The following is a 27,912-nucleotide window of genomic DNA, read 5'->3' on the forward strand; positions in this document are numbered from 1 at the left end:
TGTACAGTATGGATGTATATGTGTATGCATGCAATTGGTATATGAAATCAGGCTAATGACAGATTTAAATTAAGCATACAAAATCATTTTATTTGTCTAAAATGTTATATTTTTTTATACTGTCTCAGCAATGCATTGAAATAACCACTCAAGAACTAATGCACATTACACATTGTATAATTAGGACTATTGATATCAGTCAACAGGTAGGTACCATACGAGTACAACTGTAGGTTTCTACATTTTTATCTAACACCAAGACAGAAATGACAAATGATGCTGGATAAAGTACTCTGGTCACATACATTTGAATACTTGTATAATGGAAGTTAAATTTCCACTAAAGTTCATTGTGTTTCTGGCATGTACAATATAGTCAAAATCATAGTCAAAGTCATGCAAAATTAGTTGAGCTGAACAAGTGACTCTCATCACCAAACTGGTCAAAACTCTTAAGGCCATTTTCTACAAAATCTTCAAACAGTTATGAACACTTGCTATAATATGCTAACAAATTTGTATATCAATCATTTGTTTGTTAATAAGAATAACCTATAATTGTTTAGCTCCTTTGCTACTCTGTTGTGTGAACCACTTCAGGTTAAATGCTCCTTATAACAGTGTATTAAAATGTACGATCTGTTTTCATTTTGTAGCTGGTTATATTTCATAGGATTACAGAGTGTTTTGTGCTTCCCCTTTTGCTGGTGATTAGTATGTGTTCGCATTAGGCCACATAGGCATGTGAAAGTCTCTCTGTGATGAGTTGGGGTTTTAGGGAAAACAATTACCATACATTCAAAATTAAAAAGCATAATGTGGCGTACATTGTGCTTTTGTCTTATTTGGGTCCTAATTAACAGTACAGGAGAATAGTGTAAACAGATTATAACAAATAAGCAGTACAAATCTCAGTTCAGCACCACGTCTCTGTAGAAAAGTTTAGCATGATTGTGTCTGCACAGGTTAAGCACTTATATGATGTTGTAGTTAGAGCAGCAAGTTGTACAAAAGTCTTATTGTTATCCAATCCTGCTATTGTCAATGAAAATCAATAATTCAACAGTTGAGAAATTGAATTGTTTTTCTTTTGGTTCAGCTATGAGGAAATTACCGTATGAATTCCATTTGTTCTACAGTATATATTTGCTTGCAATGGGCAGATTTAGACTAAACAGTTTTCCTGCTCAACCCCACAAAGAGACTTGTCTGTTTGTGTGCAATTTGAGTGTCTGTTGTGCTTGTCTGTGTACGTTCAGTCAACATTCATAAACTTCCAAGTGTCTTTGTCACTGTGCTGTCTTTTAGTTTAAACAGTTAAACAGAAATTCTTTAAAGCATCTGCTTGACCCCAGAGGAGTGTCAGTAATGTATATTGAGAATGTCACATTCAGTAATCAAGAAAATCAAGTTTTTCCAAGAACTTAAGAGTACCACCACCCAAAAAACTTCGGTAACGCTTCATTTTACAGTCCTGTTCCTCATGTACATACTATGTACTTATTATAGTAATTATGATAATAATCATATAATCAATAATGGGTAATAACTAGGTACTAACCCTGAACCTACCCCTAAACCTAACCTTAACCCATGTACTTACCTTATATTACCCAGTACTTTCTTAGGTAAGTACACTATTAGTACACGCAAGTTAACGTACAGTAAAATGAAGTGTTTCCAAAACTTCTTAATGAGTTTTAACTAGTCTTTTGATTTGAAATGTACATTTACTTGAGAGTCATCACAGCATAAGATATTAAGACTTCAGAGAAGTGGATAGGTGAGGGTGATAGATGCTAAACATTGCCATAATAGTAAAGTGGAATGATGATCCTTTGAAACTGTTGAGAACTGTTCAAGATAGTAATTGGATAAAATAGATTCTCTTTCTGTTGTCCTTCATCAGCATCATTTCAGACTGTGGTAACGGACAGAAGAGGATTGTACACCTTTGTCCCATCTGGAGAGCGAGACCCATGTGACAGTAGCTCTTGGATGGTGATCCAGTTGTCCAGTATCCGTCTATTGCGTTTCTTGGAGCTCTTTTTCTGACTGAGCTCTAGGATTGAGGCTGGGTTCTGACCTGACTCTGACTGGCTCTCCTTGCCCACGTCGAGACCACGATCCCGGAGATATTCCAAACGACTCTGCATCATAAACTCTCTGCGTCTGCGCTGCTCACGGGCCCTCAGCAGCTGCTGCTTACGCTCTTCTTTGCTCCAGTAGCGTCCCATCTTCATTTCGCTCACTGCGTCGTCATCAGTTGTCATTCCGCTACGCTCCTCACGGATCTTCATTGCTCTTGCTTTCAAGAGTCGGTCTCGGACGGGACGTTTGGCCACATAGCGGGTCCCATCGCTCCTTATCTTCACCTTCCACTCCATGCGTGGTGAGGCAGGGGGAAGCGGCAAAGGTAAAGCCAGAGAAAGCTTCACTGTGCCGGGGTGAGGCAGCGACCCAAAAGTGCCATTCCCATGGCCCTCACGGTCACTGCCGCCCATTGGTGCCTCACTTTCTCCTTCCACGGCTCTATCCAAGGGTCCAGAACTCTCAGAAAGTGAAGATCCCAGATGCATGCAACTCTGGTACCGTTCTGGAGTGAAGCAGTTGGAATGACGGCGTCGAGTGAAGTAAGGACTTGACTCTGCACTACGACCACCATTCCTGTCATGGCTGCTCACCCTAGAATTGCCGCCGTGTGTCACCCCTTCAGGCATGCGACGGATGGTTCCTTCTCTGGAGAGTGAGCAGTATTTCTGGTTCATAGGGGTGTTAGTCTGAAACTTCTTGTAGCTGCTCGGTGAATATGAACTGTTGAGGCTTGCTCGTCCCCTTTCGCACCAGGTTGGTCGATCCTTGTGTCTACTTAGCAGAGGGCTTGTTGACTCTTCCAACTGAGAAACTGGAAGTCGATGCTCACTCACCATAGATGTGCTCCTGCAGCTCTCTCCCCCAGTGTTGTAAGCGCTGGTGCTGTCCTTGTCCGACCGTTCCTTCTCAGGAAGTTCGTTGATGTCAGATAGCTCATGCAATGGAGACCCCTGAGGTTCTGCAGATGCCCTGCCAGATGTTTCTTCCTCCATCAGCCAGGCTTTCAAACAGCGCTCTCTTAACTGCTGCATCTTCTGTGCCCGTAGAATGTTCCGGCACTTGAACTCAAGGTGTCTCATTTCCTCTTCCAAAAGCGCCATCTCATGTGGAGTCAGGTTCTCGTTACTGTTCTCATCCAGAGTCTCCTCCATCTCCCTATTCTCATCTTCCTTTTGTGCCTCTCCTTCTTTCTGCTTCCCTTCTTGAACCTGCTGCACTTTCTTCATCCTCTTCTCATAACGACACTTGATTTCCAGAAGTTGCCTGTACCTCTGGCATTCCTCCTCTGTCAGACCCGGCATCATCATCCCGCTGATGGGATCGTGAAGGTACCCGCCAACCACGCTTCCACAGTCCAGTGAGTCTGTGCTGAGGTGGAGCTCTCGGAGAGGGAACAGTGGAGATGGCGTGTCGCTCCCTCCTCCACTGTTCCTGCTGGGCCTGAACTTGCGCAAGCTGCCAGGTGTGTTGGTGGCATTTGTGTTGGAGGCGCTGGTCTGCTCATCGCCCAGAAGGATGTCATGCTCAGAGGACTCTTCATTCTTTGTGCTCTCATCAGTGCGGCCCACACCACTGTCGAGCTCCTGACTGTTGCTAAGGGTTGCTAGGCTGAGCATGGGTGTCTCCCGATGTAGGGCTTCTTCAGGAATGCCTGCTTGGGTTCTCTTTTGGCGGAAATGGTACAGGCCAGACAGATGTGAGGTATTAAGGCTGTCCACACTCATCTCTACAGGTAACTCACAATCAAGCTCCTCTGGGTCCAAATGGGTGTCCGTCTAGGGGAAAGGCACAAGAAAGAAGTGAAGGGAAAAAGTAAACAAGCAAGAGGGGAAGAGTTGGAGGTTGACATCACCAGTATTGTCATAAAAGTAAATATATGCACTAATACACTTCAACACTAGATGGCAATATAAACATTTGTTTAAATGTGTTCAACATATTGTGTTGTAACACAAGGATTGTGGGGTCTGTTATTTATAGTCATTTCTAATATGTGTATTAATATTATACATCTGTATTATTATACATATAGTTTGTCTTAGGTTACACTGTATTTTATAGTGTCCTTGTTACACATGTTGCATGTACTATAGTAATAACAGTAAAGTATAAACAATGACATGCAACTAACTCTAAACCAAACCCTATTTATAACCATAACCCTGTAAGTGTATGTTGTTAATTAATATTACTCAGTACTTTAATGTATAATTACACTGTAACAAGGACACCTTCAAATAAAGTATAGCATTATCTTACATGATCATTGAGACCTGGACATGGAAATTAAACTATTTACATTTATGTTCTTGTGACATACTTTATAACAACGTGGCACTACTCTGATGTTCATTTGTTTATTTTAATTTGTGATAATGATGTTATATCATCCTACAGATTTAATGATGATTATTGATGTATTGATTTGTTATCCCTGAGTATATTTGCCTATAGACAGAAGACAATAATCAATTGCAATTGTCACTTGATTATATGTCTCTCTTCCTCTCCTCTTGATTTAGTCAGCCTATAATCTCTTTCTCTACGTCAACCATTTTCTTTTCCCTTCCTGTTTCTCTAATACTGTCTCTCTTTCTCTATCCATCTCTTTCACTGTTGGTCTGAGAGCTCCACTTGTTTCTGGTCTTCAGTTCATCATTAATCATTTTGTGTTGCTGGGAGGGTGATGAGAATGAGAGGTACAAAATGGCCCTCTTTTTGTTCTGATCTTGTTAGTGCTGAGCGTTAGCTGAAATGAGCTCCCTGTTTTATTCATTAGCTGACGGCTGTGCTCGTGATAGATGATTTTTGCTGGCTGCACACAATAACCAACAGCCATTTTTTCAATATCTCCACTGGATCCCCAGAAATTGCAGAACAATTGACACAGTTACAAAGTCATAAATTTAGAGCACCATATATACAGCTCTGAAATAGGTGGTCATTTAGAACAGATAATAAATGAGTGGTGCAAGAGTAAAAATGCTGTTAAATGTGAATAGATATAGCTTGTAGATTTAGTTTTGATTAATTGCTGCTGTGTGTGTTGTTCTTATTTGTTAGTCACTTTGGATGAAAACAACTGCCAAACGAATAAATATAAATCCATAAGTAAGACTGCAGCACTGGTTATTGAAGAATATTCAAGGTTTCACATTATATTAATACAATAGCATCACATTAATTTAAGTAAATAGATGATTTAAGTAAATAGATGGTTGTGTTTCTAATAATGAGCAAAGTGCAAATCTACTAATTTATAATGTTTTTTATGAATACCTGTGTGTATGTGCACAGCTTAATCAGATGTGCTAGTTTATGTCCTTCGGAACAGCTGACTGTGGAAATAAAATTTCCTTTCTCTGCCTAGTGTACCTTGTTCTATACCTCTTCATTTGCCCTCTCTTTCATACCTTACATCAATTCCTTCAATTACTTCTCTTCTATGCATGTCTGTCTAATAGTGCACTTTTCCCTCATGCATTCTGTAAAGCAGCTTTGTTCCCTCTCACTCTTCGCCTCCTTGTGGAATAGTGTTAATGGAACTGCCACAAATACTTGACGCCCATCACTAAGAGTGATCACATGATTGAGACATTGAGTGATGTGAGACTTCTGTTTCCCTTCCTTCTGCAAAATAAGCCATTAATTGTAGGATCTGCTGTCGTTGGGGACAGCGTGGGTCCATTAACTTTGCATGTGCCTCAAAAAGCCCATTTTTGTGTGTATGTGTACATGAATTGTGCTTGAATGTGTGTGCCTAGAGGACCGTTTTATTGCAGAGGATATGCAGATGATTTCATGGAGATCTTAGTTATATTGCATTTTAACGTCCGCTTTGTTTTAGGTTTCTCCTAAAACAAATGTCAAAATATCAGACTAAATATTCTGTAAAAAGTAAATACAGGAGGTTGTTACCTTTAAAAGATAATGACATTTAAAATTACTACTATTGGTGGATTATACAGTAATGGTGTCAATATATTTATATTTTTTTAATGAATCCAGGTCATTTAGATGCTACCACATTAAAAATATTGTAAGACTTGACAAAACATCCAGACATATATATATATATATATATATATATATATATATATATATATATATATATATCATTTCAGATTAAAATGAATTTTGGTCTTGGAAGAATTCAGATTTTTGATTGCAGACTTTCTGATCATTTAAGATCTCTTCCGAAATTATGTAAGACATGTTTGAGATTACTAGGGTCCGTTTTTGGGCTGGAAAAATATGAGAAGTAGCCATTCACTCTCAATTTAACAATTTTATTACAAGAGTGTCCAATCCTGCTCCTGGAGCGCCACTGTCTTGCAGAGTTTAACTCCAACCCCAATTAAACTCACCTGACCAGCCATTCAAGGTCTTACTAGGCATCCTAGAAACTTCCAGGCAGGTGTGTTAGGGCGAGCTGGAGCTAAACTCTGCAGGGCAGTGCCTTCAGAAGCAGATTTCGACACCACTGGTCTAGGACATTGATAATTGATAAATAAGACTTTCTATTTTATTTGCATGTACTCTCATAAATATATGTCTTTGTCCTCCTTAATTCTATCTAGTGTGTTCACATTTGTACCTATAGGTTTACCTATATTATTCTTTCTCGTGTTATATGTCTTTACCTCTATCTCTGGTCTGGCCAGCAGTAATGAGAAGTTGGTGCTGTCCTCACGGGTCAGGATGGCCACCGCTTCCTCTCGGTTCTGAACTTCCATCCCATTTATCTAATGTGGGACAGACAGAGCCATCACACACCAAAGGTAAGGTCTTTTCCAAAATAATTGTAATTTGTTACATTTACATTAGCGCATTTCTGCACCAATGTGCAGCATCCTCCGAGCATCCACCAGCTTATTGGTGGAGAGACAGAGTGATGAAGCCATTCAGTATATATGGGGAAGTATATGGGGATGATTAGGAGGCCATGAGGGACAGAGGCCAATGGGGAAATTTGGCCAGGATGCCGGGGTTATACCCCTACTCTTTTTCCGAAGGACATCCTGGGATTTTTAATGACCACAGAGAGTCAGGACCTCGGTTTAACGTCTCATCCGAAGGACAGTGCTTTTTGACAGTATAGTGTCCCCATCACTATAATGGGGCGTTAAGACCCACACAGACCACAGGGTGAGCACCCCCTGCTGGCCTCACTAACATCTCTTCCAGCAGCAACCTGGTTTTCCCAGGAGGTCTCCCATCCAGGGACTGACCAGGCTCAACCCTGCTTAGCTTCAGTAGGCAATCAGTCTTGGTCTAAAAGGTGAAATGGCTGCTGCCCAAGTGCTTCTAGAGACAAAAATACAAATAATATAATATAGAGGCAAACATAATACAACATCAAAACATCAGTAAATGGGTGGTCATGTTTCAACTGAGTCCAAGGTAATGGATGTGTCAGTGTCACATCAGAAACCAAAATAAATTCAGAACTTGTCAAGACAATGGAATCATGTCAGTCTGTGTTTGCTGTTCTGTAATTATTCTCTGGAGAAACTGTGTGGGCTGTCTTAAAAGTCTCACCAATTATCTGTTTATAGACTGATTTTATCTAGAAGCACTTGGCCTGTATCCCAGATGAATATAATGACATTGTGATGTCAGTTCATTTGTAATTATTGTTGATGTCATTTGACTCTAAAAGCACATCTGAGAAAAATACATACCTGTAATATTCTGTCCCCCTTTCTGATTCTTCCATCTTTTGATGCTATGCTGTTTGGATTCACCTAAGAACAGGTAATGTTTAAATATCAGCTGGAAAACTTAAATATCAAAGTTGAATACTTGTTTAGTGTTGTGTTGTTGAGCAATAAAACATGACATCCGGCCTCATGTGATCACTCACTGCTCCAACGTAGATGCCTTGGTCTTCCTCGTCGTCTGTCCGGTAACAGACTGTAAGCCCCAGTTTATCCTGCTGACTCGACTTGTACAGCTCCACCTCCTGACAAAGACATAGAAGGAGAGCTGCTTATATGGGGTAAATATTAAGCCCTCTGCTTTAAAGATGCACAGGGACAAAAAAAAAAAGCCAGCCAAAGCAAATGTATGAGATATTGTAGGTTGTTGCTATGTGTTTGGGTAACTGGTTATGTAAACCCATTTAATCTATTTTTTTCCCTTAGAATGAGATTTTTTTCTTCTTCCTGGAAAGTCCAATGAATCAAACAGCATGCTTTTTCTAAAAATAAAAGGTTAATGTGGAAGTATGTGCTTGGTCACAGTTGTAATCCTGTGGAATCTGCAATCAGAGATTGCACAGTTTGCAATATAAGGAAATAATTTTTTGTATATTTTTTAGTGAACAGGCGATTGTTTGGGGGAGGGAATCGACTCGGTTACTAACGTAACCTCGGTTCCCTGAGAGGAGGGAACGAGTATTGCGTAAGTAGCTTACGCTATGGGAAAACTCCTTTTCTCGAGAATATTGAAGTCTTTATGTAAAACGCATTGCAGCTGCACAGCTGACAGCAATGAACGAAGGCAGCTCGGTCATTGGCTGTGCTGCGGCAACTTGCTCGAACCAATGACGGGGCGACTCTGAATGCGCGACCAATGAGCGCGCTTCGCGCCCGCGCGCGTCAGAGCCCGCCAAGATGGGCGTGGCCAAGAGCTATATATTGGGCACCCCGTCATGAGAGTTCTTTAGGTTAAAACGACTGAAGCGAACTAACCAAGCACAAGCACGGCAGCTTACGCAATACTCGTTCCCTCCTCTCAGGGAACCGAGGTTACGTTAGTAACCGAGTCGTTCCCTTTCGAGAGGTCTCTCCTATTGCGTAAGTAGCTTACGCTATGGGAACACCATGCAAAACGCCGTGCGTGCTGAACTTCGCCTTATGATAGCCAGAGGCAGGTGCCTGAGCTAAAAAAGCAAAGTTATCATCCAACTAGCCGGCAGAGGCGAGCTTTATATGTGGGAAAGAATACAGAGCGGCTAGAAGGCGCTCAGTGTGACACAAGCACATACATAATCTAGATACGAACTCGTAGTTCAACTAGCATCATGCTGATAGTACATTGGAATGCAGTGTCGGGACCTGTAGGTTGTAGAACCTGATAAATGTGGACGGTGAGGCCCAGCCTGCCGCCGCACAAATATCCTCGATCGGTATCCCGCTCGACCATGCCCAGGAAGAAGCCACACTCCTGGTGGAGTGTGCTTTGACTCCCCAGGGGCATTGAAGTCCCTTAGCTTCATAAGCCAGCGCTATAGCTTCAACTATCCAGTGAGAGATTCTCTGCTTTGAAACGGCGGAACCTTTCGTACGGCCGCCAAAGCATACAAACAGTTGTTCTGTCTGTCTGAATAGGGCAGAACGCTCCAAATACACTCTGAGAGCCCTAACGGGGCAGAGTAGATTAGCGTCGTGTTCGTCTGCTGGGGACGATAGCGCAGTTAGGGAGATAACCTGTGCTCTGAAGGGAGTGGTGAGCACTTTAGGAATATACCCATGTTTCGGTCTAAGGACGACCCTGCAGTCGTTAGGTCCGTATTCTAGGCAGGCAGCGCTTGTCGAAAGCGCGTGCAGGTCGCCCACTCTCTTGACCGAGGCGAGTGCCAGCAAGAGCGCAGTCTTGAGCGAGAGCTGTTTAAGTTGCACGGTTCGGAGTGGTTCGAACGGAGGCCCTTTAAGAGCGTCTAGGACAGTAGCTAGGTCCCAGATCGGCACTGAGGGGGGGCGTGAAGGGTTCATCCTCCTAGCGCCCCTTAGGAAACGAATAATTAGGTCGTTTCTTCCCAATGGACGTTCCATTACAGGGTCGTGTGATGCTGTGATGGCCGCCACATATACTTTGAGCGTGGAGGGGGCGCGGCCCGCCTCCAGAAGCCCTTGTAGAAAAGCGAGTACGTTCGTAATCTCGCATGTTTCAGGGTTCAGGCCCTTGGCATTACACCAGACACTGAACACTTTCCATTTCTGGGCATATAAGCGTCTCGTGGAGGGCGCCCGCGCCTCAGCGATGGTTTTTAGTGCTCCGCTCGTGAGGTTCCTGGGAACCCGTTGAGGGGCCATGCATGAAGGGCCCACAGATCGGGGCGGGGATGAAATATCATCCCGTTGGCCTGACTGAGGAGGTCTGGCCTCAGTGGAATCGGCCGTGGTGCAGATTGCATTTGCATCAGATCTGGAAACCATGTTTGGTTCTTACAGAGTGGGGCTATCAGCAGCACTGCGTCTTTCTCCTCTCTGACCCGACTGATGACCTGCGGTAGCATCGCGATCGGGGGAAAGGCATATAAGGGACGGCTCGGCCAGCTCTGGGCGAGCGCATCCATGCTTTTCGTGAAGAAAAGAGGGCAGTGCGCGTTCTCCTTGGAGGCGAAGAGGTCGATCTCCGCTTTGCCAAAGGTTTTCCATAACCAGTGAATCGTCAGCGGGTTGAGAGCCCATTCTCCTGGGAGAATTTTGTCTCTGGATAGCATGTCCGCCCCCTGGTTCAGGGCACCTGGCACATGCGCTGCTCTCAGCGAGCGCAAGTTGTGCTGGGACCATAAAATGAGTCTCCTGGCCATTGAATGCATGGAGCTCGACCTGAGTCCACCCTGGCGATTTATGTACGATACTACCGTCATGTTGTCCGTTCGGACCAAGACGTGTTCGTTTCTCAGCTGTGGGAGCAGGGCTCTGAGAGCCAAAGCGACCGCTTTCATTTCCAGACAGTTTATGTGTAGGCGCTTCTCCGGGTTTGACCAAAAGCCGGAGACAGGCCTGCCCTCGTAAAGGGCCCCCCAACCTATTTTGGAGGCATCTGTCGTTATCATCTTTCTCCTTGTGTTCACACCCAGACTCACGCCTGACTGGTACCAGTCGGCGGCTTTCCAGTGCGTCAGGGCTTTTATACAGCCGTGGTTCGCTCTGATTAAAAGGTGGCCCGAACGCCACGCGTGAGTAGGGACGCGGCTCTTGAGCCAGCGTTGGAGAGGGCGCATATGCAACAATCCTAGCTGGAGTACGGCCGATGCTGAGGCCATGAGACCGAGCATCCTCTGAAACCGCTTGACGGGGGCGAGCGCGCCCGCCCTGAATGATGTTGCAAGGCGCCGGATGGTGAGCGCGCGCTCTGATGAGAGACGCGCTGTCATTTGCATCGAGTCTAGAACTATTCCCAGGAAAGAAATCCTCTGGCTGGGAGATAGTATGCTTTTTGCAAAATTGATTCTTAGACCCAGGCATTCTAAATGGCTGATAATCCAAGATCTGTGTGTTATTAACTGACTCTCTGATTGTGCTAGAATCAGCCAATCGTCGAGATAATTCAGTATTCGCACTCCCCTTCGCCTTAGGGGGGAAAGTGCTGCATCCATACATTTCGTGAATGTACGGGGAGCCAGGGACAGGCCGAACGGAAGTACTGTGTACTGGTACGACTGTCCCTCGAAAGCGAATCTCAGAAACGGCCTGTGATGAGGCGCTATTGGAATGTGAAAGTAAGCATCTTTCAGATCCACTGAGAGAAACCAATCTCCTGGGCGTACTTGCGCGAGGATATGCTTGGTTGTTAACATTCTGAACGAGCGAATCATTAGTGCTTTGTTCAGGTGTCTGAGATCTAGGATGGGGCGGAGACCGCCATCCTTTTTCGGGACGAGAAAATAGCGGCTGTAAAAACCTGCCTCGCTCAGAGAGGGGGAACAGTTTCCACAGCGCCCTTTTCTATTAGTTTGCGCACCTCGGTGCGTAGAACATGTGAGCACTCTTTTCTCACTTTCGTCTCGACCACAGTCGTAAAACGTGGTGGTCTGCGAGCGAACTGGAGCGAGTATCCGTGCTTTACTATATTCAATACCCATTTCGGCATATCTGGAATATTTTCCCATGCCGCTGCGTGTACAGATATGGGCTGAATACAGGCTAGGGGCGGGCCGCTGTGACGCAGGGACCCGGCCAGCGAATCGCCTGAGCTCATAGCTCTCAGAGGCGCGGGCGCGCGCTGAGCAGCTGAGTGAATGGGCGCGTGTGTGATTACAGCAGCGCACGCTGTGTCTGTAAAACTCGCAGCCTGGGCTGGGGTTGTGTTTGACACTGTAAGGACAGTGTTTATAAGTGGGGGTGCATAAACAGTGGTAGGCACACGCGTCACTTTTATAATGTTTCCCGCTTTTACTGGGGATGAATTTATAACTGTGTGAACAGTGCTTGTGTGTAGTGGTGCGTACATGACCGTAGGCACGTGATCTACATTCATGGGGTGCGCAGCTTGAGCTGGGAATGAATTTGGCACTGTTTTGACAGTATCTGGGAATGCACACCTTGTGGACATGTGAACCCTTAGTGACACAGGCAGAAAAGGACTCTTTTTGTGTTTTCTGTGCGTCGCCGTAAAAACGGCGTTTGTTTGCAGGTGAGCGAGCTCTTTGACTGGCCCATTGACTGCTGTATGAACATATCCAGCCGCCTGTAAGGGGACTGGGTAATGCTTGAGCTTTTGCAGAGAGAGTGGTCCGGCTTTTGCGAGACACGCACTCTCTCTTTTCATTCTTGTGGCTAGGACGGCTTTCGAGGCTCGGGGTTCAGCACAATCTTGGGCCGAGGACCCCGTCGCTCAGAAGGCGGCTTGCGGTTGTGAGAGCGCGAGCGGCGTCGAGCGTCAGCCTGAGGCGCGGGCTGAGAGGCGGTGGGGGCTGTTCTAGCCCGCTGCGGCTGCGGCGGCCTCTGTCTGCTCTGCAATGAGCTGGAGCGCTTGGGCAGGAAATGCCGCATAGCTTGTGAAGCATTCTGGGCCTCAGTGAAGCGTTCGGCGAAACCCTTAACCGCCGGTCCAAACAGCCCGCTGGTGGAGATAGGCGCGTCGAGAAATGGCGCCTTATCTGCGTCCTTCATCTCAGTCAGAGTCAACCACAGATGGCGCTCGAGAACAGTCAAATTAGCCATGGCACGGCCGATAGACTGGGCGGTGGCCTTCGTGGCTCGCAGGGCTATGTCAGTCGCGCTGCGTAGGTCCTTAAAGGCTTCGGGTTCGGGGCCAGACTCGTCCATAGAGCGGAGAAGCTTGGCTTGGAACACTTGAAGTACCGCCATAGAGTGAAGCGCTGATGCAGCTTGGCCGGCGGCGGCGTAGGCGCGACCGGCGAGAGCTGAAGTAGTGCGGCAGGGCTTCGAGGGGTGGGAAGCTTTGGCTTTCCATCCGGTGGTGGAGGGCGGGCAGAGATGATTGGCCACGGCCTCCTCGAGGGGCGGTGTTCCCTCGTAGCCTCTTTCCTTCGCGCCGTCCACAGAGGAGAGCGAGGAAGAAAAAGAAGGCTTTAGGCGCGCAGAGTGGGGGGCTTTCCACGACTTGGTGAGTTCGTCGTGAACTTCCGGGAAGAAGGGAGAAGGCCTTTGCCGAGGGGCCTGCTGGCGCCCCTGCAGAAACCACTCATCCAGTCGGCTCCGGGTTGGTTCTTCGGGAGAAGACCAATCGAGCCCGAGGTCTTCCACGGCCTTAGAGAGAACGCGGATAATCTCGCTATCCATGGTGGAGCCCCCGCTCGCGCTAGCTAGCGTCGACGGGGCGGGGTCGAGAGTGGAGCCCGGCCAGTCGTCCGATGCAGCGTCGATTGACAAGCTGTCATCCATTCCCCCGTCGTCCTCGGACGCGCCAAAAGTCACAAGGCCCACCGCTCTGCTAGAGGGGTGTGGGTCCGGCTGGGTGAACTGAACCGGCGGTGGGGAAGGCAAGAGCGGCGGTGAAGCACGCGGAGACTGGCTCGGCGTGACGTCACTGAGCTCAGGTTCAGGAAGCCTCTGTGAGCGGCGCTTTTTCTTAGTGCGCGGCTCGAACAGAGGGATGGCGGCGATGGGCTCGCTCACGGCGAAAGCGGCGAGGCGAGCCCGCAGTGCGGAGAGACCCAGGTCGTCACATTCCGGGCATCCGCCCTTGGTCAAAGCAGCTTCTGCGTGGTCCCGGCCCAGGCAGCGAGCGCAGATGATGTGACGATCCCCGTCCGGGAGAAGGTCTCTGCACGACGCGCAGGAAGGCATTTGAAACAACGCCTTGGAAAATTTGCTCTTTTACAAGTGTCGCAGAGCGAACAGATGTAAATACTTGCGTGAGCAGTACGCCGGATGGCTCAGTAGGATCGCGTTAGAAGGCGGCTGAAGGTGCCGACGTCCTCGTAGCAAATCCCGCTGGTATGCTTTTCGACGGCGAAGCTTCAATAATCCGGAGGATCCAGCGAAGAAGGTGTTCGCTGAAGGAGATTAAATCTAAAGAACTCTCTTGACGGGGCGCCCAATATATAGCTCTTGGCCACGCCCATCTTGGCGGGCTCTGACGCGCGCGGGCGCGAAGCGCGCTCATTGGTCGCGCATTCAGAGTCGCCCCGTCATTGGTTCGAGCAAGTTGCCGCAGCACAGCCAATGACCGAGCTGCCTTCGTTCATTGCTGTCAGCTGTGCAGCTGCAATGCGTTTTACATAAAGACTTCAATATTCTCGAGAAAAGGAGTTTTCCCATAGCGTAAGCTACTTACGCAATAGGAGAGACCTCTCGAAAGGGAACCAGAATAATTGTATATTTATTTTTGCTGTTTCATTTCATGTAACAAAAATTCATGTTTTGAATCAACCAATTTTTTTGGTTTTGTTTTGTTTTGTTTGCAGATTTTGAGCATGTTTGCATTTTACTTTTATTTACAATTTACCTAAATAATGTGTTTCTCTATATTTTGACAGGTTTTACTTATTTACTTATCATATTGGAGCTTTGACTTTGACATCAAACAATGAAACAGCTCTGGCCATTTACACCATCCAGGTAAAAAAAAAAAATCATAAGTTTGCTCACCAATTCTATCAGCGGTATTTCATTTTTTAAATGTAGTGGTTGATTATTTCTAATTAATTGTAAAGGATTTATTTTGATTAGTTGGTGTTCCCACCTCATATTCCAGCTCTTCTTGTTGATCCACCTCATGGTTGGCCACATTGAAGTAGTCATTTGGATCACTATATTCCTGCCCCAGAGAACCTCTGTGAAAAGACACATGTTTCTTCAGCAGGTTTTCAGTGCATGCAACATTTGTCCACCTCACAAACCCGCAGAGACACTAATGAGAACTGATAAAGAGGCAGAGGACAGTGAAGACGCTCACAGGTCATTCAGCAGGTACGGCTCCCCCAGCGGGGCGAGGGGAGGGGAGGGTGGAGGCATTGGTGATCCACTACTTGGGTAAGCCCCTCTGTCCCCATTCAGGAAGTTCTGGAAGCTAATGTCGGTCTGGGTGCCGTTGTCCATGCAGTCTGTGATAGCCATAAGCCGAGCCGTGCCAGCGGCCGCACCTAATCTCCTCCTGTGACCCTTGCGTACCACCTGAAGCAGCAGAGGATCATGAGGCTGCCCATCCTTGTCCTGGGACAGGTGAGATGTTCTTCTGCCTTTTAGCTGCAGGTAGTGAAAATAGTTACCATATAGGATTAATGCAATTGTATGTCCACATTAAATATAATGTAATGATTGGTTGTTTAATCTAACCCTTCTGAAAATGCTGAAGTAGCACTATAAAGAGAATGAGGTTGGAGGGAGGGAGACAGATAAGAAAAATGAGAGAAGGAGAGAGGGAAGATAAATGCGCAAATAAGCAAAACTCAAGGAAGGATGTAGTTCTGCTCCTTGGTGAGAAGTAACATTGCAAACCAGCAAAAATGGCTAGTGCAAGACAAGCAAGAGCTGTTCATCATCCAATCACAAACGGACATCGAAAGAGAAGAAACTGATCTTACAGCTGCTTCTTTGCCATTCAAAAGATTGGGGTCATTTCTTGCTCACCAAGGCCGCATTTATTTGATTAAAAAAATGCAATAAAAGCAGTGATACTGTGAAATATTATTACAATTTAAAAGAACTGTTTTCCTTTTTAATGATTCCTGTAATGGCAAAGCTTTCAGCAGCCATTATTCCAGTTTTCAATGTCATGCAATTCTTCTAATATGCGGATTTGGTCATTAAACTACATTTCTTATTATTATCAATGTTGAAAACAGAATTGTTTTTTCAGAATTCTTTGAATCAAAAGATAAAAAGATTTTTTTTAAATAGAAATCTTTCTAATTTCTTTTTTTTTTAATTACTGACCCCAAACTTTTAAACAGTAGTGTATAGACATGTGATGAGACAAATTTCAGATCTGAGTGGAATGTGTCCTACCTTTACTTCTGCATCAATGGGACGCAGAGTGTTTCCCTTCTATGGAGAAAAAAACAAGCAGAAACAGATTAAAAGAAGTAAATATTGACAGCTTTAAAAAGAAAAAAAACCCAGCTGATTAAGGTTGATATTATTTCTTATAACAGTTAATGTTGTGCAAGATTTTTTTGTTGCACATCACTGATTCTTGAGTACACTGAAAAAAATTTGAAGTAGGATTTACTTGAAAAAAGCTAGGCAACTTTTTCCACTCAGAAAAGTCTAGTACATTTACAAAGCTCTCCCAAATAAAAACCTAAACATATTTATCAGTAGCTTTAATTAGAAATCTTTAAGTTAAAATTTACTTGGAATATGGAATTAAGTAAACTTTACTTAACCTAGTTAAGTGAAAGTAACAAAGAAAATAAGTAATCTTAACTTGGCTAGTAAAAGGTTGATTATTATCGATTTAGTTGAAATTTCCTTTGCATTACATTTCACTCAAACAATTTTATTGAATTATACCAGTCATTTATAGTATGTGTTTTATTTCAAATATCTAAGTATTTATACTTCATCATGTCAGATGTTAAGCATGATGTGAATGCAAAGACCTCAATACTTGGTAGACAATACACAATGACGGTAACATTTGATGGATCGTTTTTGTGTTTGAATGTGTCATTTTGAGCAGAAAATTTACTTGAAATGTCACAAAATGGCAAGTTACTAATCCTGACAACAAAAGCAATGATAAAACAGTGTAAATACAGCTGGAAACCAGTGAAAAATGAACCTCATTAATTATGCAAGGCCCAGTGCATGATGGGAACCCCAGTATCAGAAAAGTTGAGTAATTTTTTTTCACGGCTACAAAACGTGAAAAATATTGTTTATGTATCAGGGATTTATTTTTATATTTTATTCAGTTCAGTGTTGATTCAGTGCTGTTGTAAAGATAATTATTAAATTAGTTAATTTCATCAGTAAGGCAGTTCTACAGAAAACATGGATGTTTTCGTCCAGCTGTGTTCAGTTCACACAACAGCGTCAGTACAGTCAGATCAATAATGTCATTGAATATTAAGCGTCCCAAACTAAGCAAGCCAGAGGCGACAGTGGCAAGGAACCCAAACTCCATCAGGTTACAAATGGAGGAAAAAACCTTGAAACCAGGCTCAGTCGGGGGGCCAGTTCTCCTCTGGCCAACGAACGAACACGGTGTCATTATGTTTCAGGCTGCATCACAAGTCAGAATTCAGATCGGGATCAGTAGCTTTCAAATGTTCATCCAGTTCCTTTTGATTGAAGATCAGATTCATCATGCCGGTATAGAGCCAACACTGGCCATATGGTCTGTGCTGAGGACCTGTCTGATATATGCATTTCAGATTATACCATCCTACATGTATCCTACATGTGCTGTTGTGGACGCTGGTTAAAAACTCTAAGGCTGTTGTTTTATTTATTATAATTATAACTTACAGATTTCTAACAGTCCAGATTTGGATTTGTGCACTGGGACAGTTCGTCCGATGATAGGCCTTAGGGAGGGACAGATGAGAGGTGATTTAACCCTCATGAATACAACCCACAATCAATATAAGGTTAATACTACTGAAAGTACTTTTGACATTCTCTCTCTCTCTCTCTCTCTCTCTCTCTCTCTCTCTCTCTCTCTCTCTCTCTCTCTCTCTCTCTCTCTCTCTCTCTCTCTCTCTCTCTCTCTCTCTCTCTTCTCTCTGTCTTTCATCATTCTCAAAGCAGTCAAGCCACAAATAGCTGACCCTTAGAGACCAGGTCTCACCCCAATCCTTATGCTTTTTGACTGAAAGTCTTTCAATGTCTAAAAGAGGTGAAACCTATTTATTTTTCATTGTGTTCAGCTCATTATCGATCCTGTCAGTAGCTTTGATTACAAATGGACTGTCTGCTCATGGGATTCAGAGTTGATGGAGCAATAGCGATATTGGCAAACATGGAGTTCTCGAGCAGAAGAGTTTTTCCATACATCCAACTACATGTGTCATATATAGAAAATGCTTATTGATGTCTGATTCTCTAGCATGAACTTGATACTTTAGTATTTAACATTTAGAAACATAAGATCATGGGGGAAATTACAAGCTATTTTATATAAGCAGTGTGTTGGAAGTTAATAATTGTTTTAGTATTTTCAGAGGAACAACAGAGTGTGTCAAATGGACTGTGATGGAATTTCCTCTGCATGATCAAGTGGCCTTTACAGAACTCAGTGGGTGATTGTACTTATCAGATCAATACCAGGAGACAGCAATTACATCACTTTAACTTCTGATACACCTCTATTGACCTTCACCCTGTACATTTGCCCCTGTGGAATATTTGCATTGCTAATGAAGGAGCTTCTAAAAGAGCTCAGAGATATTGCAATGCACATCCACACTCCAACGATCCCTATCATCTCACTGTGGGATGCCTGCATTAACTCAAAGTCTGATCTACCAAACAAGCTGCGTTAATTATGGTTTCCTCCAAGACTTGTAGCATGAAGCGGCAAAAAAAAATTATTTTGTTGTCTTTTAAGAAAATGTTTAAACTTTTTAAAATGTTCATCTTGCTAGTGTGGAATCAAATGCTGTTTTTTAGTTATTCATAAAGTAAAACGTCACAACAAAGTTCAATTCATTAACATTAGCTGACATTCATTATATGTAGAATTTAACAGTAAAAAAAATTAAATGCTTTAAAAGTTTTGTTCTTTTTTAGTTTGATACCTAATGCAGAAATGTTGCAATGTAACAGAAGTAGAGACAGATTTTTTTTTCTATGTTGTGACATGTTTCTGAGTGAAACAGTAAAACAATACTTAGTGAAACATATTTCTTAATAAATGAAAAAAAGTAGGTCAGAGACTAGGTTCTGTCTGTCGGTTGTTGATTGTATGGAGGCATATCTGAATGTGAGTTTGCCGTCAATTGTAAGAAAGAGACGGGGTTTAAGTGGACTAAATGTTTGAAGAAGGCCATCATACGCCAGCAGAGAGTGGTCTGTCATTTCACCAGAAGATGGAGTGATGACATTTTGATTTAAATTAAATAAATAAATGTGTGAATGGAGGAATCGTTCAATAAGATTCAAAATAGGTTGAACGTTGACTACAATCATTTTAACTAATGTTATTAACTAGTAGACTGTGCCTTGAAAGAAAGTGCCTTGTTTGTTAGACATTTTATCTGCTTATTGTATCTGTACTCTGCTAAGAGTATTACCTCTTGTGGATATTATTATAGAAGTATGAGCTTTATATTTGAGTGACAGGTTGTTTATTGTTGCGTTTCCACCGACGGCCTGCTAATTATAATACAGAAACAGTGGGCCATTTCCGAAAAGATTCTCCCCAAATAATTATTCTGATTATGGCCTCTTTTTTTGTTGTTTCATTTTCAGCTTGCTTCTATCAATCAACTTGACCCAGTTAAACAAATTGTTAGAAATGCTAAATGTCTTCACAAAGGTTCTAAGCACTGCAGTAAACTAGGTCAACTCAGTTTGAGGTTCTAAATTGTGCCTTTTACATTGTTCCCAAACTCTATTCCCGTCCTCCCTCCCTCTTTCCATCACCTTCCCCTCAGGATTTCGTCTTGCTTTTGATTAGTTTAGAGGGAAACTCTCTCTCTCTCTCTCTCTTTCTCTCTGTCTCTCACTCGCTCTCCGCCCTGGATTGAACCTTAACCTCCATTAATCCTGAGTCCTGAGCAGTGATGGACGGTATGTATGCTCAAGATGGGCGATAGCAATTTTTGCTCCTACTAGTGTTGGCGGTCAGGGCAGGGCAAGGGTTGCGCCAGAAACCAGAGGAGAATTTAACTAAAGGTTACTTGTGCCTTAAATGTCAGTCTGGATTAGTTTTACTTTCTTCTTTCTTCCTCCTATTCTCCGAGCAGGTGAAGGGTGGACTGTTTTATCTTTTTTCCTTTCATGTCGCTGCGTGTTTGGAGAGACCTCCTGCAGCGTGGAGGGTACACTTCACCCCGCGCTAGTGGATCATGTTTATTTACATCAATGTTTTTTTTCCAAACGCCCGATTTAGTGTGCTCGACTATTTGTGTTCGCCATCATTATTGCGTCTTCGTGCGTTGCAGTGAGAAAGCATATAAGTCTTGCTTAATGACCTCAGTTGCCTTGGCAACGGCATCCCATAGAGACAAATTTGACAGGGTATGTTAGGTAGAAGCAGGAAGACTGAGAGAGCGAGAGGGAAACTCATCAGATGTGTCGTGGGGGGTTTTAAGCGGGATTACAAAAGGCAAAGTGTAAAAGGCTCATTTTAGTCCGACTCAACATGCACAGGATTTTTGTGCAGACTGAGCTCATTTAAATCTCATCATTAGACTAAACCTTAGCAACAATTAGTGCGGATGAGCATCACATGAAGATGGTCCTGCCAAATGAATGCGATGGCGTTCACGGATAGCGATTCCACGCGCTCGGGTATTCCAGCAGAGCCGGCTAATGTGATCCAGTGTGAATGGTATTATTCATGCCTGCAGCAGCTTGTCCTGAGTCCAATGAAGCCTGTCAGGATGTGTCTGCTCTTCATTACTGTGTGCCCATCCACAGAGGAGAAACAGGAGCAAATGCCACTTACTCAGATACGTAGAGCATGACACAGAGAAAGACTGAGTGAGAATGTGTGTCTAAAAAACAATGTCACTGTGATAAGCACTTTAGAGTAAGCAATAACCCACAAGAGGTGCGATTTATACTGTGGTTTTTATCGAACACTGCTTTACCCAATGGCGGTTTGTTGCTTTTATAAAACAGTGACAATATTACAATTATAAAAGACATTGTATGAAGAAATGCCATGATCACCAGGGTGTTGATTTGCTTTTGTTTTTATATGTTACGAGTGCTTTTTAGCACATTTCTGAGCAGTTGCTGTGTGGTTGTTAGGTGTTAGGTGGTTGGTTACATTAAAAAAAGCACATCCATGCTTCTATTCTGATCCCTAGATATGGCTCAGGTCCCTTTGTCAGTATAAGCCTGAGGGATTTTACACCAGTATTATCATCTCCAGGTTGGAAAATCATAAATCATAATGCCCTGTAAGAAAAGTCTGTAAAAATAGGGCCCAATGTACTGTGTTAAAGGGTTAGTTCACCCAAAAATTAAAATTCTGTCAGTATTTACTCACCCTCATGTTGTTCCAACCCCGTAAGACCTTCGTTCATCTTTGGAACACGAATTAAGATATTTTTGATGAAATCTGAGAGCTGGATCACTCCTCCATACTCCTCCATAGGCTTCTTGAGGCATTGAACTTGCCGGCCTCGAAAAGTTATTAAAGACATCGTTAAAATAGTCCAAGTGACTACAGTGGCTCAATCTTAAGTTTATCAAACGACGAGAATAATTTTTGTGCGCAAAAAAAACAAAAATAACAACTTTATTTCAACTGTTCATTTCCTTCTCTCTGGGCCTCGATTCAGGTTACTAGTTTAACAGCGTATGATCTGTTGTTGTACGTCACACCCATCACACACATGACCAGCGTCGGCCAATAGTGAGGCTATGTGTGACGTAGCTCTACGCAATTACACTAGTTTAACTGACTAGAGGCCAACAGAGAAGGAAGTGAATAGTTGAAATAAAGTCGTTATTTATGTTTGTTTTTGCGCACAAAAAGTATTATTGTCGCTTGATAAACTTAATATTGAGCCACTGTAGTCACTTGGACTATTTTAACAATGTCGTTAATAACTTTTCGAGGCCGGCAAGTTTCAATCCCTCAAGAAGCCTATGGAGGAGTGATCCAGCTCTCAGATTTAATCAAAAATATCTTAATTTGTGTTCTGTAGATGAACAAAGGTCTTACGGGGTTGGAACAACATGAGAGGGTGAGTAAATACTGACAGAATTTTCATTTTTGGGTGAACTAACCCTTTAAGATGAAGGAATTTTCCATATTAACCTATAATTTAAATACACATTGTGTTGTGTCCGTAAACAAATAATGTCCTGAAAGACATGTACCTTTTCCCTTTTTTTTCTGACACTGTGCATAGCACACCTCTCTTGACAAGTCACACGATTTGGTATAATTTACCGTTCAAAAGTTTGTTGTTGTAGTTTTTAAAGAAATTAATACTTTATTCAGCAAGAATGCATTAAATTGATCAACGGAACAGTAAAGAGAATTTTCATTATATTACAAAAGCTTTCTATTCTAAATTAATGCTGTTCTTTTTAATTTTTTATTCATCAAAGAATGCTGAATTTATCTATCATGATTTGCACAAATATATTAAGCAACACTACTGTTTTTTAACATTGATAATAATAAGAGCTGTTTCTTTAGCACCAAACCATGCATATTATAATTATTTCTGAAGGATCATGTGACACTGAAGACTGGAGTAATGATGCTGAAAATTCAACTTTGCCATCACAGGAATGAATTACATTTTAAAAAATACATTAAAATCGAAAACAGTTATTTTAAGTTGTAGCAATATTACACAATATTACTCTTTTACTGTATTTTTGTTCAAACGAATAAAGCCTTGTTGAGCATAAAAAAAAAAATAAAAAAAAGATAGATATGGCTGCTTTTACTGATGACAGAATTTTCATTTTTGGGTAAACTATCCAATTGAACAATTTCAGTTTGAAAGCTATGAAGGATATAGGGGGGAAAGTAAAGATGGGTAACGCCTCCTGGTGATGTGCACAGCTTGTGCATCACTACCATGCTGATATTGTTTTGCATCACATTTTAAAGCGCATTATATATGCTTCACTATTCCTTTGTAAATCCAGGGGGCTTCCAGTGTTGGTGCAGTTGATTTGGCAGGGGGTTTATGGTGTCTTCCAGCTCTTTCCATTAATAAGTGTGCAGCATTTAAAACAGGCTTACACAGAGAGGACTATCTGTCACTGTGGAAGAAACTGGTTAAGGAGCAAAACCCTCTGTGAAGAGCCACAGGCAGAATAAGGCAGAGAGAGGCTGGAAATTGAAGTGAGATTGAACAGATCAAGTGGGAGATCCTCTCGGTATTAGAGAAAGCTCAACCTATCCTGGCATGACATTGCGGTCTGGCGGAGAAAGCAAATTGCTCTCTGAACAAAACTTCAAAGCTGCAAACTCAAGCTGTGAAGAAGATTTTGGTCAAGTGGAGTTTAAATGTTACAGGTGAAAGAACTGAGAGGCATCAGTGCATTTGAAATAGGTTGTGTTTTTGTTTGGTAGTCTTCAGGTTTTCTTATCAATTTATTTCATTGTTATTTTCTTTTTAAACAAGGCACTTCGCTGTTAAATAGTGCACATAAAAATTAAAAATGTAGCTTTGTTGAATAGATTGAGTTTTTGTTTTGAATTATTCTTTTTTTTATTTACAAAAAGGAGCACTTTTCTGTTAATTGCTATAATTCAAAGAAAATAGAAACACCCTGTTCCAACAACCACTATGAACACCAACCGCATAGTACACCCAACCATCATTCTCACATTCTCTTCATATCTCTTAATATTTGCATATTCATTAGCTTGACCTTCCAAAAAGGCTAAAATTTATTTGTACAGGTGTCACAGATACTTACTGATTTGGACCCTTAGTTTTAATTCAAGGTGACATTACACTGCAGCCACTTTCCATTGTCAGCTTTAAGCCATGTGTTCAGAGACGTGCCATGCTTTTTTATTTTGCATAAAGGATCAGCTTTGCTCCGGTACACTTGTACTCAGCTTCTGAATTCAATAAACCTTGATTTTAACATTCCATTTCCATCCGTGCTACAGATATTTTATACACCTGATAGGTTTTATTATTAGCAGATCTGCCCTTCTCTCATCCTGCTCTACTTTCCAGAAGTATAAATATCCCCTAGCTATCAATCATAGTCACATGACCTGTCATGTGGTTGGAAAAATGACAGAATGGAACCCAAACTTTAACACCTCAACAGTGGACGAGCATCACTTTTTCTCTCTCAGCCTAGAAAGTCTCACCGCCATGTCAATTAGAGGATGCTGAGTAGGAAGTCTTTGTGTGGTTTGGGGGTTTTCAAACACAGGATTAATTCATTAAATTCTTTGCTTAAAGCACCAACGTAACTTAAAAGCCCCTTGACACATCTTAAAGCTGCTCTGTTACGATAAACATTTTCCGGTTTGCTGGCAGATCTACAATCCCCGTAAGGTTAACATGCATAAACCCTGGTGCCATTATATGAGACTACAGAATGTGAGTTTTTCATTGGTACTAGAAGAACAGGACCTTAAACCCCAACACAAAGAACCATTTCAGAGGTAAATATAGTTGTATATATGTCATAGCTATTAATGTCATTTGAGGAATGGTTCACTGTTATAAATCATGGAATGGTGATAATACTCAAGGTTTTCTATATTTGGGCTCAATTTTAAATTGCTCATCAAAAAGAGCTGATTTAAGATCTAATTTCCCTTTTATATTTAATCATACACTAGATGGCCCAAATCCCTGTATCCATGTTTCAGCAAGTGGAATCCTTTTCAAAAAGATTTGAAGCTGTTATAAGGGAGGACAGACACCCTATTATTACCACGGTTTTAAAATTGAATATTTAACATTTAGTTTGTGTGTTCCTAATACATTTAGTACATAATATAATAAGCTATAGCCGATCCCAGAACTGTTACTTTTAATGTTACATTTGATACCGTTCAAATGTTTGGGGTCAGTAAGAGGTTTTTTAAAGGTCTCTTATGCTTACCAAAGCTGCATTTATTCGATAAAAATGCAGGGGTAAAAAATGATTTTGTAAAATATTATAATTTAAAATAATTGTATATATATTTTAAAATGTTATTTATTCTTGTGATGGCAAAGCTGAATTTTCATCAGCCATTAGTCCAATCATAGTATTACGTGGTCCTTTAGAAATCATTCTAAAATACTGATTTTTTGCACATTTCTTATTATTATCAATGTTGAATTTTTTTAGTACAGACAGTACTTTTTTGTGGAAATACTATTTTGGATACAATTTTATTTCAGGATTCTTTAATGAATAGAAATTTCAAAAGAACAGCATTTATTTGAAATATAATTTGTTTGTAACATTAGTAATTGCATTACTGACACTTTTGATCAATTTAATGCATCCTTGGTGAATATATTAATTTCTTCTTTTTTCTTCAGAAGTGAATGTCACATTATATGTGGCGTATTTAAATTCATGATGCATTATGAACTTCATAACTTTATGAAACTTTTACCTTCTAATGTTTATTCCCAATAAGCATTAAGTTTGCCTGTGCAAAATTAAAAATGAAGAGAAAATTTTATATGCACTTGTTTATGTTGGCATTCTCACCTGAAACATGATCCGGTACTGTTCCTCCGGCCTGTTCACCACACACATATTGCAGCCCATCCTGGCTTGTGATTTCCTGAGGGGGTGCGATTCCTTGATGAACTTCGCTTCCTGATTCTCCGATGTAGGTGCCTATCCCTGCCTTCCAATTACCTTAATCCCTCCCTGAGATCAGAGGTTAAGACTCTGCACTCCATGAAAGGGCTTTGATGTGCTTTTCTTTGTCTGCTTCCCTCATTCAGACCCGGCTGCTGTTTTACCCTGGAAGCGGGATCAGAGATGCTGAAGCATCCAGCCGTGAGAAAGTCGAGGTTTGATTGCTGATGTGTGAAACCTCTGATGTCTGTGTGCTTTTACCCAGCTTTGAATTTACTTCACCATGTACACTCAGGGAAGCTGGTTCAATGCTACAGCCTATAAAACTTCACCTATGACAGAATTATGATGACGCAAATCTGATAATATTATATTAGACTGAAAATGTTTCATATCCCCGAAGTGTTTGCACTTGAAACAAGCAGCGAGCCGAGGATTAAATTCACAGATCCCACCGTGTCTGAACGATATAATCAAAGATGAGATCTGCTCAGCGTAAACTCCCTGGTGCCAAAGTCGTAGACTAAGACATGAATTATTAAATAAAAGATGCAATAAACAAATGTTTACTTTCCGCCGCTCCGTTTTCCCTTGAGAGATGCCTTCCTTCTCTCACTATTTCTATTATTATAAAGCGTGTTGCCTTCATTTACATATAACAACACTCCGTAGGGGCAGACATGCACATCATGCTATTTGAAGTGCTTTAAAACATGTTGCTTGATTCTATGACTACTGCAGTACTGACTTGTTTGAATTGTTGAGTATATCCGTTCTGATTTATTCCCTACAATATAACATTCTTGCAATTACAATGCGGATGCGTTTAGATGTTCATTAGCCTTCAGTATAACTGTAGGTCTGATGCTGTGCCTAATTCCATAGCATGTTGTATTGGACATGTGCATGTATTTATCTACAAAAGCACTCTATGATGTGTCATCATCTTTTCCTCGTCCTCTAGAAAGTGGGGATGTAATCCCACCTCTCATTTGCACTCACTGTGCAGATAAGAGTCTGTCGTTCACAGATCACATCAAACCTGCCCTCTTCCTTTCTTCCCGGAATTCCAGCTGCGTGTTCATGGCAGAAAATGAATGAGCAAGTGCACCTGTCAGATCATGCCAGAAACAGCCTCTCTAGCACTACAGAGGTAAGCTCAGCTCTTTCTCCGAACCAGATATCAGTCTACCAGGACAGGTCTCTCCATCACTTGTCGGACAGATGATTGAAAGGGATGAAGTGGAGCCTGGAAGTATCTGATCTTCAGCAGGGAATGAATTGGACGCTCCCCTACATCTACTCGGCTTCTGAGAGAAATCCAGATTCAGGAGAGGCTCACGATAAAAAAGTGCATATTAGCCCACTGCTAATGATGTTCCCTTATGTTTCTGCTTCTCGCGTCTGCATATCTGGGATGTAATCCAGCTTGCTTGAGCGTTTGAAGATGAATGAACTGGAGCCGTACGTTTCCAAAGAGAAAAAACAAGTCATTCAGTCAAATGGTGGGATGGTGAATCCAAAAAATCCGTTTGAGAGTGTCTCAAGGCTGTGCTGGAGCGGCGCCAGCCCAGCGCACGTACATGTGTGTCTGCAGAGAGAGGAAAGGCTGCTAGGTTGGAGGAAACGTGGGGATCGGCACCACTGCACAAGCTGGAGCCCATTACAGCTTTACAGCAGGCCCCTCCTCTCCCAGCAATACCAGCCAATATTCACCAGCCAGCTCTCAACTCTCCCTCTCTCTCTCTCTCTCTCTCTCTCTCTCTCGCTCTCTCGCACAGCCTCTGTCTTGTACTTATAGGTGATAGCTTCACCCTCCCACCTTCCTTTCCTGCTTCCCTCGTATCTTATTTCCCAGCCCCTCGTTGCTGTCACCTGCACTGGGAGGATTTCTGCACTCGGGGTCTTTGTTGCCTGTGGTGAAAGGGGCTGAGGCTGTTGTCAGTCTCTGGCTGTCAGCACAAAAACAGAATTTATGACCACATAAACCAAGAAGCTTTGAGAAGCGTGACACTTTCTAGTGGCCATTCTTTTTTTCTTCTTCTTTTTTTTTTTTTTTGCCTGAAATCTTCCTAGCATTCTTCAAGAATGTTTGCAATAATGTACATAAAAAACAAAAAGGTGCACGCAAGTCATTTTTCCACATTAAAAAGAAATTAATAGTAATAGAATCACTGACTTCTTTTGATTTTGTTTGATGCAGAGTTTTTTTTATTATTATTATTTATAATTTCTTCCACTAGAAGAT

General features: G+C 42.4%; 2 protein-coding genes across 5 annotated transcripts in view; one reads left to right on the plus strand and one right to left on the minus strand.

The window, feature by feature from the left end:
• iqsec2a (IQ motif and Sec7 domain ArfGEF 2a) overlaps positions 1–27,777 on the plus strand; it is a 113,067-nt gene extending 85,290 nt beyond the window's left edge. The window contains exons 15-18 of one of the 4 annotated variants that reach the window (XR_013201157.1): positions 14,774–14,855; positions 15,097–15,206; positions 15,294–15,458; positions 25,811–27,777. Coding sequence is in view for 2 of the 4 variants with exons in the window: in XM_077224001.1 (XP_077080116.1) it covers positions 25,811–25,854 (44 nt within the window). In the remaining 2 variants the exon portion in view is untranslated. The remainder of the gene's footprint in view (positions 1–14,773; positions 14,856–15,096; positions 15,207–15,293; positions 15,459–25,810) is intronic. The other 3 variants (XR_013201158.1, XM_077224001.1, XM_077224000.1) reach the window with 3 other exon arrangements.
• Positions 64–27,431, minus strand: pdzd4 (PDZ domain containing 4). The gene is made up of 8 exons (XM_077224004.1): positions 25,569–27,431; positions 16,245–16,283; positions 15,193–15,482; positions 14,980–15,070; positions 7,961–8,059; positions 7,779–7,841; positions 6,738–6,839; positions 64–3,869 (listed from the first exon to the last, which is right to left on the minus strand). Exons 1-8 carry the CDS (start codon positions 25,626–25,628, stop codon positions 1,917–1,919), a joined length of 2,697 nt encoding a protein of 898 aa, XP_077080119.1. The 5' UTR covers positions 25,629–27,431; the 3' UTR covers positions 64–1,916.
• Positions 27,778–27,912: the final 135 nt, after the last annotated feature.

The sequence above is a fragment of the Siphateles boraxobius genome, unplaced genomic scaffold (assembly GCF_051911475.1).
Source record: "Siphateles boraxobius isolate OS27281-9 unplaced genomic scaffold, OSU_SipBor_1 9, whole genome shotgun sequence".
In the NCBI taxonomy this organism is placed as follows: Eukaryota; Metazoa; Chordata; class Actinopteri; order Cypriniformes; family Leuciscidae; genus Siphateles; species Siphateles boraxobius.

Excerpts from the sequence above, each read along its gene's own strand:
- pdzd4 (XM_077224004.1), bottom strand. The coding sequence starts at position 25,628 with ATGGGCTGCAATATGTGTGTGGTGAACAGGCCGGAGGAACAGTACCGG. Across the intron at positions 16,284-25,568 it reads AGTACCGGATCATGTTTCAG|AAGGGAAACACTCTGCGTCC; the intron begins GTGAGAATGCCA and ends TTTTCTCCATAG. Across the intron at positions 3,870-6,737 it reads TGGCCAGACCAGAGATAGAG|ACGGACACCCATTTGGACCC; the intron begins GTAAAGACATAT and ends CCTTTCCCCTAG.